This window comes from Elaeis guineensis, chromosome 10 (assembly GCF_000442705.2).
Source record: "Elaeis guineensis isolate ETL-2024a chromosome 10, EG11, whole genome shotgun sequence".
NCBI lineage: Eukaryota > Viridiplantae > Streptophyta > Magnoliopsida > Arecales > Arecaceae > Elaeis > Elaeis guineensis.
Genome location: NC_026002.2, coordinates 32,785,899 through 32,800,084, shown reverse-complemented (window position 1 = coordinate 32,800,084; position 14,186 = coordinate 32,785,899). Strand labels below are relative to the sequence as shown.

At 38.4% G+C, this 14,186-nt stretch overlaps 1 protein-coding gene and 1 long non-coding RNA gene across 2 annotated transcripts; both read left to right on the top strand.

The window, feature by feature from the left end:
- Positions 1 to 553: 553 nt before the first annotated feature.
- LOC105052731 (uncharacterized) lies at positions 554 to 4,466 on the top strand. The gene is made up of 4 exons (XR_012135141.1): positions 554 to 819; positions 2,617 to 2,886; positions 2,969 to 3,021; positions 3,141 to 4,466. It is a non-coding gene; the product is annotated as an uncharacterized lncRNA (long non-coding RNA).
- Positions 4,467 to 11,227: 6,761 nt separating this feature from the next.
- On the top strand, positions 11,228 to 13,859 carry LOC105052729 (uncharacterized). Its single transcript, XM_010933654.3, has 3 exons — positions 11,228 to 11,558; positions 11,812 to 11,887; positions 12,112 to 13,859. The coding sequence occupies exons 1-3, from the start codon at positions 11,520 to 11,522 to the stop codon at positions 13,437 to 13,439; spliced, it is 1,443 nt and encodes a 480-aa protein (XP_010931956.1). The 5' UTR covers positions 11,228 to 11,519; the 3' UTR covers positions 13,440 to 13,859.
- Positions 13,860 to 14,186: the final 327 nt, after the last annotated feature.

Below are 14,186 nucleotides of genomic sequence, written 5' to 3'. Positions count from 1 at the left end.
ATGTAAACGTAAACCTTTTTTTTTTTTTTCCCAAGAAGCACTTACATTTGGCCAAGTGAGGAAATCATATTTTTCTGTCAATATTTTTGATATGCACCTTGCCTCTTATGTTTTCATTCTCTCCTCTGCATCATTCTCCGATTTCCAAAGTAGATGTCATGCGCTTAACTGACAACCAATCATAATTTACATAATAAATTGACATGCAAATCTAATGAATTTAACTGCCTAAAGGCCAACTACCAAGACCCAAATCGACCAAAAGACACTCAACCATGAGACACTATCCATGCAAAAATGAACCCAACTTAGCTCCAGATTTCTCCTGTTGAACACAACTAAGGTTACGCCGGATCGATGCAGAGTTATTTGTCCATTAAATATCAATTTTGATCAGAAGTGAGATCCATAATCCATAAGTGGGTTGCATTTAAGGCTGAGTTCGAACAAGTTGGGCCTGGCCCAGCTCAACCTAAGCTACAACCTGGGCCGGGACAGACCGGAGATCCGACCAAATTTAAGTCTAGATCGACATTCCCCATCCGGACAGATGCGAGATCTAATCTAACAACCTTAGATTGCATGACGACACGACATCATTCGATATACGGAGAAATGGTATATTCTAGCACCCAAAGCATCTCATCTCTACTCGTCACTGCCGATCCTTTCGATCTCCTTTCCCCCTCCAATCACTGCAAGAGCGTCGAAATTGATTGGTGACTTTTTTTCTCTCATCTTTGAATCCGATGGCGAAGCCGGAGTTCTTGAAGAGGGAGGAGGACTTCTTCCCGTTTTCCATCTTGGATTCTCGAGAAGGTCTCTTTTTCCTTTTCTTTTTTTTTTTTTTTTTTTTTTTTGTAGTGCATCAGATAATAATTGTTAAGTTTCTTTCTCTGTGTTCTATTAATTTCAGGTAGATTAGTAGCTACATTGGATTTGACAGATCTATCCTTATAAATTTATTATTTTGCAGTCTATTTAATATTTATTTTGTTGTGAGATGTGTTTTTTTTTTTTTTGCCTCGATTTTTTTTGGGGAAATAAAGGCGAGGTAGTGAAGTACCACAGCAGTTGATTGAAAGAAAGATTGATGTTATAAATCTTGGCTGGCAACGCAAGGATTTGATTTGTGTCCTTTTCTTTCAATATGATCAGAGATAACAAAAGAGTATTCTTTGAGAACTTGTTTAGTTTCTGTAGCAACAATGTAGATAAGATCTTATAATCTGCAGTGCATTCCTTTTGAGATCAGATTAAGCTGCTATATAAAAAATTTAAAAAAAAAAAAAAAACCCTGAAACAGAAAAACCTTTGTACTTATGCGCACCCAAATTTCGTTGTGGTCATGTAAAATATTCTGATTGTATTATGTGATGTACATAGGAAAGATGGGTTAAGATTGGGACTGAGGTATGTAAATATGATGAGGAAACATATCATTTATCAAATGACAGAAATGAAAAAGTAAGAGTAAGAAGCAATTCATATCCCACCTAATTTATATACAATTTAAAATTTTTTAACTAATGTTTTGAAAGGCGGCCGTGGTATGTGGATGGTTGAGGGATTGCATAATGCATATGCAGTATGAGGGATGTATATGCAAATGCATATATGATTATTATTTTTTAATTATTTAAAATAAATAAAATATATTAGGCACAATAAAAACAATAACAATGATAATAATATTATTTTGGATAAATAATAGCACTACTAACAACAATGATGATGACTAACAACAATGCCTAGTACCAGTCGTAGGCATATTTAAAAAAATGACCATAGTTTCTCACAATCTATAAAAAGCTTAGAATTCTACATCATTGTAGATGTATATATTACTATTGATAAGTTTGTTGGATTGTTTTCGATGATTTATCATGCAAACTTAACATCATGCAACTATATAAGTAACATTACAATAAACTCAAAACTCTAGGCAAAAGTTTTTGGGGGACACATGACTATGTTATACATTAACAAAATGTCAAAGGTGCTGTCCAAACCTTAGCTCTTATATCTTTCAGTTGCATCTAGTTATAACTTTCATCGTTATACTTTCATTGTTATTTTTGAAACCCTTTATGATATCTTTTAGTCGTGAGGGTTTTTCAGCAATATGACTTATATTTGAAGTGCTTGCATCCCTCTTCTTCTAGCTCTTATATTTGCCCATTTTCCAAAGGTTTTATTATATTCCTAGTCTCCTAAGCTTTATTTCTGTTAACTTTGCTTTTTTGTCCATTGTTATCACATAATGACTTATATCATGGCATGGGATACCATTTCGTATCAGCAACCAAGGTAACCATAACTAGCACCTATATTTAAAAGCTGAAGGCTTATAAACTTACTACAACTTAAGAATATGAAAATTATTATCATATTTGCAAGTTCAAAGAGTTAGGATGATAAGGTCAATTTTGATTTGAGGACTACATAATAATGCTTTAGTCTTGTTGCAATTGTAATGGCAAGGTTTAAACAAGCTAGAGGCACTGAACAAAGCACTGTTCTACTCATGTGTTTTTTCTCCACCCTTTTAAGACCGTCACTTTATTTGAATGCTTGCTTTGCTTATACCTGTCCTAAATTTTATTAACTCTGAAGGAACATGTCCGAGCATTCATCAAAGATAGTGGGGACAGAGATGTGCTTGTGCTACATGTTCAAGATCCATTTCACAGATTATTGCTGCATGGTGTATGTGAGGTAACTTTTCCTCTGCTGTGTTTGAAGAGCCATGTTCATATCAGAACTTTAATTTGAAATGCTGACTGTTTGGGAGTTGAGGCTTCACTGGTGAAAGTGGATGACACTGGCACTGTATGATGCCACTCGTGTCTGCTTTCAAAAGAATTAACATGGACTATGAAATTGGTATGAACTATGGTTTATGTTTTTACTAAATCTTAGACATAAAGGCATTGTAGAGATAACCAGATCAAATTTGTTTATTTAGGCTTCTATTGTGTGATCTCTGCAAAGAAATGGCTTCAAAAGACATGGATTTTGGTAGATTCTATGCTTTTGATCTCGCAAGTCTCTGGGGTTTCATTATTTACATCTGATCCTTCACATCTTCTTTATATACAGTTCTACAACCTAATCACTGTAACTGTTTTGATTTCTAGGAATGCTGACACAGATTAGGAAGAAATTGTGTTCTCAAGAGATACCTCCAAATATCGCACTATTCCATTTTCCCAAAATGGCAAAGAATGGGGTTTTATAGTTTGCTTAAAGGGAAACCCATATATATTAATTGATTGTAAATGTAATCACTTGCAAATGGAAATTATTTATCATAGAGAGCTATTGGCTTAACATATCGGCACTGCTTCAGATACAATGGTGGATTAAGTAGCTACAGCTTAATAATATAATAATATTCATGTCAATCAGCTCTTGCATTATGATGATAGTTTTGAACTTATACATCAAGCTGACATTCTTGGCCTAGTTACCAATCTCATTTTATTACTTCTATTTGATCTTCACAAATCACAGATTCACAATTAACAAAACACTAGTTTTGCCCCTTGGTACAATAATAGCAGGATTGCCTAGCAAGTGGATCTTGCCATAGCAACATTGCATAAAGGCATATCCCGTTAGAAATAAATTTAAAGCACTCATCTGAAACATAGCATGGTCTAATTTTGAAATAAGTATGGAAGAGTGGAGCTGTTATGGCCCTTAAAATGTTTTTTAAAAAAATCATTAGAAAAAGGGATAGTTTTTCTCCCATTTTTCACAAAGACCAGATTGCCATATATGTTGTGGATTGTGCAAAGATATACTTAAGGAGTCAGTGGATTTGACAATCATTTGAGCCCCTAACATCCCAAATGTTCTATGCTATTAGATGTGAGCATCCTTTTTTCCCTTAGTTTGAAAGAGTCAGGTGATTGGTCATATGGGCTACAATTGTGGATCAATGCCCACCTACCATTTATTCTCTGCTTCCTTTCAAAAGTTCAAAAGCTAAAGATGATATTGCTGGATTTTTTTTTTTTTTAAAAAAATCCAACTTAGGGCCAGTTTAGATGAATGAGCTCAAAATTCCATAGCAATCGTGGATACTATCTAAGTGAGATTGGGATAAGCTTGTCTTTATAAATGTCAAGAGAGCCGTTACAGTGGGATGGTCCGAACCCCATAGGGAGAGAAAAAAAAGCATCTGCTGCCTATACGGTTCGGGCTGACCCACTGTAATAGTTCTCTAGGCATTTATAAAGACCGCTGGCCTATAACTCATTTAGATGGTTATATTGACCTAAACTTATAATTTTTATAAAATTTTGGACCCAATTATCCAAGCATGCCCTTAGTATTATATTTGACATGCCACTTCTATTCTCTTGCTGAAATTACCTGCTTTGGATTGAATGAGACCATTATATGTTTTCGACCTCGATGGATGCACCCATTATATGTGAATTAAATAATTGATGCATGCATATCAGTCATGGCAGGTTGGTGCACATAACAGTAATGCTCTTGTGGCAGTCACAAGAGCAGGGACATTACTGTTTGGTGAAGTCCAAAATTTGATTGTTTTTTCAAAAGATTGTAACCAACCTCCCTGAAGTGGGTTCCTCCGGGTGAGAATGATCTGTAGACCAATGGCCTAAAGTGAGATCACTGAGCCCTCATGTACAATTACAATAGGAATGCGAAAAAGAAGCTGCTGAGACTTGAGATTGGCAGAAAGCTCATCAGTTAGAATGAGCATACCGCTGTTTGTCAAGCTGACCTTGGAGGCTTAGGGTTTTAAACCAGATTTAGGAACTGAGTTTGATGTATTATTCGAGCTTGGCATGTTCTCTCATTGGATGTGCCTGTCAAATATCTTCATCAAGTTATATCCAAACTATTCATAGACATTTTTGGTCCATTTGTTTTGATGGTAACACTCTTTGCTCAGCAACTAAAGTTTTTGGGTTCGGTTCTTGGACGATACATTCTAAAAATCAAATAAAATTAAAATCAAAATATAAAATAAAACTAAATCAGGTTCGAGGCATTCTTGGCTGCTAGCCTAGTTGCAACTCAAATGCTTTCAATGGGTCACAAAATTGGAAGGTAACTTTGAACTTTCGAACCGGACTCAAAATCCCCTGGTATATGGATTGCACCATAAAGTGTTGTGCATCCCTCGATGGCTACTATAAAGAGATCGATGGCTATCAACAACAAAGCATCACATATATTTAAGATCATTTTGTCTGATAGCTATTCATCTTTTGATAGCCATCATCGAGCACTATATAATATTTTGCGGTGCAATTTATGTGCCATATGGGGGCGGTTCTCTTGGAACTAGCTCATTCAAGGCCAAGATTGCCTTAGAGAGAGAGAGAAAAAGAGAGAGGGCGTGACAATTATCTGGGGCGTGAGGCTGCATGTGATTTCAATCTAATGGTTTGACCGGAGCATGGGAAGGTGCGTAATGGAAGAAATAAAGTCGGGCAATAGTACCGGTAGCTCGAACAATAAAATAATTTTTTTTTTTTTAGTAACCACAAGCAATTCTATCTTATTTACCGCGTCTCGGCCGTCCCATTGGCACGATTACCACCTTTTATCCCGCTTCCCGCTATGCCCCTCTTTTTTGGGTGGAAGCTATACCCCCTCTTTATTAAAAATGGAAACCGCTCTAAAAAGATTTGTTATTTTTGACGAGAGGAGGAGGAACGATCCACTGTTAGGAGTTACAGAGTATTTTGTCACCATCCGTTTTTGGGTGCCAAATGGGCAGCATCAGACGGCAGATTCACATGCACAGGGATGGGGAGGTTGGGCAAGAGAGGACAATGCATTCTTTGATATTATTCATTGTCACGCCAATCACCCTAACCAAGAAAAAGCAACTTTTTTATTTTCTGTTACACAAATTGATAATACTTTCTTTTTCTAATTTTTACCTTTCATATTCTTTTTCTTTGATAAAAAATAATCATCAATAGATGTATTTTTTTTTGGAATATGATATGCTAATGGCTCCAAAAGATATCATACAGCCACCGCCATCAAATTAATAAGATGGTTCAGAAATGCATGCTATGTCATATATGATGCGCATAACTTAATGGTTGTCGGTTATATTATAGTTATTCAAAGATGCATAACACTCTTTTTTTTTTTTTTTTTGCGGTTATTTGGTTGACATTTTGTTATGTTCATATTAATATATTTTTCCTCCGAGATTAGCATCACAAATGATAACCTAACCAATTCAACTATGAATTGTGTTAGCATTACGAGGGTTTCTCCCAAATCAATTTAGTCTTCTTAGCTTCAATCTACCATTTATGATGGCATGGGTGATGAGTGATTGAATTGGATCCAAACTAGATCTGGTTATGGGTCAGATTTGACCACGAAAAAAATCAAATATTTTATTTACTTGGCCCAATCCTATTAAATTTAATATTGCTTAGGCTCGAAGTCCGGCCCATGATCAGCTATAATCCAAATACAATAAGCTACCCTCATGTGTGATGTGTGTTTCTGGAAATTTCTTTTTATATAACATGATACAATTCAATAAACAAGCCTAACGTGCTTAGATAAGTTTTGATATCATGAGGTGCATGTTGCCAATGCTCTTAAACCTCTTTTCTACCAGCAAAAAACTTCCTCCTTTTAACTTAAGTACATTGTGAATGCAAAATGGCCACAATCTTAAAAAGGATTCTCAACATAATAGTGTTATATGCTTATAGGCTCTGGTCATCAGCTTGACATAAAATCTTATTTGACCCAATAAATCATGTCACTGAAGAACATAAATCCAAGTTGCGTGAGGTAATAATGTAAGCCTCTTTTTTCTCATCAAAAATCTCCTCAAATTTTTTAAAGGTCTTTTCAAAGCAAGCAATTGAACTCCAAGGAATAAAATCAATCCTTCTAATACAATCCAATTAAGATTTTTTTCATCATAAATATATAATTCATACAACATCAACATAAACATACTTCTTAATATTTTACTACAAATCAAAAGTTTAAATCTCTTAAAGGCCGGTACTGTTGATACAAATCCATAAGCAAAATTTCTTATCAAATCGACAATCTTCAAATAGAATCATTCTACCGCATACATCTCGGATCATTTAATAAAAAATCAGTATATCATCTATTGCTTGCTCGCTTATTGCCGGCTTACTTTTTCATCCAGCGTTGCAAATGATACAGCGAACTGCACCAATCCCCTTTTGCCACATCAGTCGGGGAAAAGGAGTGGGTGACACAGCGGCACCCCGGTAACGTTTCTCCCAAAAAAAAAAAAAGACTTCTCCAACGTTCAAGTTTGTCTGTGGAAGCCTTTGGAAAGCCACGGGGAACGCGTTTTCCCCGACAACTCTGATAGCAGTGAAGGTCCTTGAACAATAGCCTGGCCTGAAGCACACAGCACCAATACCCAATTCCAAGGCATTTTTTGGACTCCGTGTTCTCTCTCCCTCTCTCTTCTTTCTTCCTTTATCTTTTCTTATCTTTTTTTTTTCCCCCCTCCCAAGAGAGAGACAGTAAAAGCCCCAAAAGATCTTTCTTCCAGTGTTAATCTCTTACACTTGGAGACAATCACTGACACTTTTGTACCTCCTAACCTCCTCGAAGTATCCAACGGTCCAAACTCGTCCTTCCATGCCCCCTGGGGGACAAGTGTGGGATTGGTCCACAATGGCCACAAACAACCCAAGTTGATTTGGACCTCCTTGTGTGCCTTTTTACCATGTAGACCCAAGTGTCAAGCCCTTGCGAGTTTGGTGTGGTAGGTTCACCTGCTTTGCTTTTAACTACATGAGCTTACGGGAAGCAAAATAAGTACACAAAGGCCGCAGCGAACTTGGTAACGTATGTTTCAGTTATTAATTGGGTAACGTTTCTTCTCAAGCCAGCGGATGCCATTCCCTTTGTGGACCTCAGAAGGTGAGATGTTTGAGTTCTTTAGGGAAAGAGGAAAAGGACTCACAACGCATTGAAGGGGATGCACAGTCCACGTGATAGAGTGAAATCATACACCATAAGAAGTAGGGAAGTTATAGAGGTCTATATAAGGTGGTGGATGCTATCTAGCTATAGTATCAACAAATGCTCACTGAGGTGAAGTGATTTAGGTGTGGAGAGGTGGTGTTTGATGGGATTATGTGAGGGACAGCATGGGGATTGAGAAATGTGGTGATTAGATCAAGGAGTGCATGTCCACAACTTGTCATGATAAAAAAAAAGAGAGGGTATGGTTGAGAATAATTAGTTTACTGTTTTCATAATTAACATGTCGGCTGCCAAGAATTTGTGTGCATCTAGGACAAAATATATTAGGGGAATCTAATTCTTAGCTTCATGATTGATTGCTTTAACAACTAGGGTTCAATTGTGTTTGTTTAACTTTTGATCTTTTGATTTGATTGTACTGAGAATTGTGGCTTAATTTGACTATGAACTACATTGCCCGATATTTTTAAATTATTTTGCTCCAACTATTAATTCTCGAAGTTGTAGTAAATCCAAGTTTAGGTAGTTTACGATCAGAGAGGGTCAATCGAAACCTAACTGAACCAAAAGTCTAGCGAGAAAACCCTAATGTGGTGCTAGAGCTATGCAAGATGTTAAAAAAGAAAAGACAAGGAAATGCTAGGATGATGCAGGTATATTTGATATAACCAGGCTTATTTTAATTTATAGGGTATGCTTGATGATAACCTTCTGCTAGAGTTCTCTAACACAAGAATAATAGAATGATTTAACATCTGATTGAGATATTCTTTCTTAATGATATGATTTTTGGAAGGACATGGTCTTGTTTTAGCTAAAACTTAATACTTTGAGATGTTTCATTTTGTAAGATCATAATAATGAATAAGAAGGGTTTTGGCTTAGCCTTATTAAGATATTTAACACCTTGTTTATGGGCCATAAGAATCTCCACTAGATTTGCAGCACTAGTATAGAACTCATGAACTATATCCAATAACTTCATTCTAAAATTACTCCATTATATGATGAACACTTTCAAGTAGCAGAGCCAATAACTTTCTCTTTGCCAGAACAGCAAGAGCATGAACTATGGCACCCAAAGTTTCCTAAATCAAAAGAGTGAGGCCCCATGCTCTAAAGGAAAATGATGGGCAGCAAACTTGTAATCAATTTCTCTGCAATTAGTGGTACGCCACCAAAGATTTTAAATATGAATTAACTTAAGCTTTAGAGGACAAAGCATGCTTAAATCATGCCCATGTGTACTACCAATATTTTTTTTAATTAAAATTTATTCCTCCTTCACCATGGCAATCTATTATCATAGAAACCCAATTAACAAAAAGATCATTAAAATATATCGAGTCTGCCCAGGTCCATGAGTTCTCTATCTTTCCAAAGGGCCTCCTCCTAACTCTCCAATGGATGCATAATGATATTAAAACAGTAAAAATCAACTTCTTCTTTTCAGATGGAAAGGAATTTTGTGTTCCTTTACCTTGATTTATAGATCACCTGCTCTGTGAGAGCTTTCGAAACTCTTTATAAGACCAGCCATGAAGAAACCATACCAGAGTGGGATAAATTTTCCACCATGTCCATGGTTTATGCTTACATTCTAACTGTTCAATGCATGGAGAACTTCGATTCATACAAGAGAAAAAGAAACATGATTGAGACAAGTGGAGTCGTCTTTAAATATTACTTGACATGATTTTTCCGTTTTTTTTTTTCAGAACTTTACCAGAAGATAATTATCACATATATACTTGCTAACTGTTTTTCCCAGTACTTATCTCAGAGTTACGGCAATGGTGCTCATAATAGTTTTAGCAATAACTATCCATGATGTGACACATTAATCATCTTTGTATCCAAAAGTCCATTTGCAGCCTTGCAGGTGCTCATCATGGTTTAAGACACTACCCAGGTGTTACGGGATTTCTCAAGCCTTATCTCCTAAACACATGTATGCAGAGGCATTGAAATCATACTCCACCACCATACGTATCACCCCTAACATAATCAATTATATTCTGGCTCCACCACCCGGCACGCCCAAATCTGGTCCCACTAATTCACCCACTTCTAAGTTGCTTCTGCGTGATACAAAGATTTCCTAGTTCAGAATTCAACATCTTAGATTGTTTTTCGCATGCAAAAATACCTTCTTGCCATTAGTCATTGATTCATGTAGATTCAACTTTCTCACTTGTTTCAGTATTCTCTTAAAACATGGAAGATAAGTAAAACCTTACAATGCAAGATAAATAAGGGGAAAATGAAGGATTCATCATTAGATCTTGCCTTCATCGAATGGCAAAATAAATTAAAAAAAAAAAGAGGGTAAGTCGCAAAATCACTCAATATAATACTTGACTATTCACCTAATCATAATGCTACTATTGTGTCCAGCATGCAAGATAAAGCGAAGTATTACTAGATCTATGCTGGCAAATAATCCGGTCCTAACTATGAAGTCTCGAGTAGGACAAATCCAGTGCGAGCAACCACGCGCATGGGAATCCCATGGACCACAACTTATTTGCCATTTTCACAAGTATGATGAGATCTACTTGTAATGTGCCAATGAAGGCCAACCATGCATGGGATTCTAGTATCTATAACATGTTCATGTTCCTTTCAACAAGCTATTGTTGCTTAATCATAAGGGCTAACTCTTAGTTGTATATTTGGTCTGCTTGTCTTTGGATGCCCCATTCCATCATACAAACACATGCAAATGACCCACATTACGAGTGTTGGTTCTATTGCTAGGAAAGCAACACCACAACCGTCTCCAAGATCTATCAAGACCCGTGATCTAGATCCACCCGAACGGATGATCAAGATGTACTAGAAGGAGCCAGGGGATATGGACGAAAGAATGAGGGCAGACACGTAAATTTAGAATGCGACAGTGGCATTTAATGACACCGATTTTAATGCGATGACCGATATCGGGGCGGTTTCTGACACAGCCGGAAACCTCATCTTATACTCACCGCGGTGACCAGACCGTCACGTGAGCTTCTTGCATCACGGTGGTACCAACCCGATTTTGGATGACTAAAGGAAAATCCAAGGCAAATTTATTAGCTAAAAAGCAGTGCTAAAAATTAAAGGAAAATAAATAAAATTTAAAAGAGAGGCTAAATAAAGGCTTAAAAGAGCGATAGCCAGAGCTGGCTCTCTTTCTCCATATGGACATTGCCCCTTCTCTCTACCCCCCCCTGTCATTCTCTTTCTCTCTCTAAAAGAGGCTAGAAAAACCAAGGCTTGGGCATAGAGTCCTTTTGATGCCCACCAAAGTGCTTTAAAATCTTCTTGATATAAGCCATTTCTACTCGTGTGTTGTTTTTCTTTTGGGCTTGGAAAGCTGCCCACAGGAAGGGATTTGGTTTGTAGGTTTTTGTTTGTTAAGCCTTGGCTTCCTTTGATTCACTTGCTCTGTGTCCCAGATATCTGAAGAGTTGTTCTTGTTTTGAATCCATTCCTGGGTTTGGTTGATCTGTTTGCTGGTGAGGATGAGTAAAGAAGATAACATCAACTTCCTCAAGATACAGGTATGCCTCTTCTTTTCCACTTTTTCACACTCTTCTCTCACTTTGCTTCTTCTGAGCTCAATGGCATCACATGCTTGTTTCTTTGTTTTTATACCCTTTTGTTCTCCATGTAATTACTTTTCCCATAATGGTGTTTCTTAGTTTTTCCCTTCATCTGGAGCTCTGTTTCATGGTTTTTGTGTTTGGTATGTGTTCTTAGTTTTCTCTCCTTTTTGTCTGTTTTCTTTTTCTTTGTTTCTTTCCTCACTTGCAGACATGTGTTCTCAAAGTGAACATACACTGCGATGGATGCAAGAAGAAAGTGAAGAAACTGCTTCATAAGATTGAAGGTATTTCCACTCCCCTTTTCCCCCCTGATTTTACTTTACCCTTCCCCATTTTGAGTGCTATTCTATGATTTAGAACTTCTGTCTAGAGTCTTCAGTTTATTTCTTTTATATGCTATTATAGCAAGGTCTTCTTTTCCAACATTCTGCACAAAATTTCTTCTTTTTTTTTTCTCTCTCTCTGCGCCTCTGATGCTTTATATTTTCTTTTTCCTGTTAATTTTTAGGGGTCTACCAGACCAACATAGATGCAGAGCAGGGGAAGGTGATTGTCTCAGGCAATGTTGATCCTGCCACCCTCATAAAGAAGCTAAACAAGGCTGGCAAGCATGCAGAGTTCTGGGGCTCAAAGGGTGGAAACAACCAAAATCTCAGCCACCAGTTTCAAAAGCTCCAGCTTGAGAGTGGGAAAGGGCAGCAGAAAGACAATGGCAAGCTCCAGAAGGGTGGAGGATGGGGAGGAGGTGTTGGTGGGAAGGACCAGAAGGGCCAGCAACCAACTCCCCAGCAGCAGCAGCAGCAGCAGCAGCTCCAACTGTTACAGCAGCAGATGAAAGGTTTCAAGGATATGAAGTTCCCCCAGCTGAAGGACCTCAAGCTCCCCTTCCAAAAGGACCAGAAACAAGTCAAGTTCAGCCTCCCACCTGAGGGAGACGGCGACGAAGGGAGCGACTACGACGACGAGTTCGATGACTTGGATGATGAGGACGACTTCGACGACATGGATGGCTTCGACGATGACTTCGACTACGATCCCAAGATGATGAAGCCCATGAATGCTCAGCCTAACTGGAATGGGATGGTTAATGATAAGAAGGGCGGCGGCGGCGGTGGCGGTGGCGGTGGCGGTGGCGGCGGAGGCGGTGGCAATGGTAAGAAGGGTGGTGGTGCTGTAGAAATTCCAGTGCAAAACAAGGCTATGGGCGGTAATAATAACAATGGGGGAGGTAAGAAAGGTGGTGGTAAAAATGGTGGTGGGCCCCAAGATGTTAAAAATGGAGGAGGGAACAATAGCAGGGGGCCTCCCAATGGCAATGGCAATGGCAATGGTGGGAATAATGCTAATAATGGCAATCCAAGCAATGGAGGGAAGAAGGGTGGTGGGAAGAATGATGGAGTGGGAGGGGTCCAGCCAATGGGCAACCACCCCAACATGATGGGCCAGGGCTTCCAAGGCATGGATCTGGGTCAGATGGGGAACATGCACCGTGCCCCAATGGGCCACATGGGGAATATTCCGGCCGGCGCCGCGGTCCAGGGCCTCCCGGCTGGGGCCGTGCCGCCCGGATACTTCCAGGGAGGGATGGTGGCAGCGCCGGAGATGATTGCTGCTGCCAACCCCTACCAGCAGCAGCAGCAGCAGCAGTACATGGCTGCTTTGATGCAGCAACAGAGGATGATGATGAATGGCCAAGCCGGTGCCGCCGCCGCATACCCGCCGGCCATGGCATACGGATATGGGAGGCCGGCTTACATGCCGATGCCACCACCTCATGGTGATTCATATACAAACTTCTTCAGTGATGAGAACCCCAATAGCTGCTCAATTATGTGAGGAAAGAAAGGAGTTTGATTACTTGGTGGTGTTTCTTCTCTCTTTAGTTCCTTTCAAAGTGTGGGAGGGTGTCAAGTTAAGAGGTAGACCAAAGAGTCTGCTGGATATACATGAGAAACTAATTGGGTTCTTTGGTTTCTCTTTTCTGCTGTTAATTTCTTTTTCATCTTCTTTAAAGAACTTTTTGCTTGATGTTGAAGTTAGGTATAGGTATATTTATAGTTCTATATGAAGTTTATATTGAAGCTTTTAGGGAGTTGGAGAGTTGGTTTATCTTGTGGCTCTATAAGATGTGAAAGCAAAGAAGTGAATGTAATGGTGGGAGCTAGAGCTCTAGCTTTTAATGATGTATTAATATGTGTTTATAAAGTTTAAAAATGATAATAATAATGAAAGCATGGTCCATCTATGATGTGTGAATTCTTTTGTGGTGATTTTTTTTTTTTTTTTTCTCTTTCCTATCCTTTTCACCTCTAAGGCTTTAACTGTTGCTATCCATGCTTTCATCCTTCATTTGGGAAGCAGGTTGTTGTGATGCATTGGTGATGTTCAGTGTGTTGGATTAAAGTGAGGGATTGGTTGTGCTCATGGCTGTCATCATGAATGATGATGAAACAATATTAAAGTTAGCATTCACTTTACCAAAAGGAGTTGAGAAATATCTCGGTGGAAAAAGTGGAGTGGGTGTCATTTAAGCAATCTTCTATTAAAGGAGGACAGCTCGAATTTACTCCCGAGTTTTCCTCC

Bases quoted from the DNA above. Each gene is read 5' to 3' on its own strand.
- LOC105052729 (XM_010933654.3), top strand. From the start codon at position 11,520: ATGAGTAAAGAAGATAACATCAACTTCCTCAAGATACAG. The intron at 11,559-11,811 runs GTATGCCTCTTC...CCTCACTTGCAG, and splicing joins TCAACTTCCTCAAGATACAG to ACATGTGTTCTCAAAGTGAA. The intron at 11,888-12,111 runs GTATTTCCACTC...GTTAATTTTTAG, and splicing joins ACTGCTTCATAAGATTGAAG to GGGTCTACCAGACCAACATA.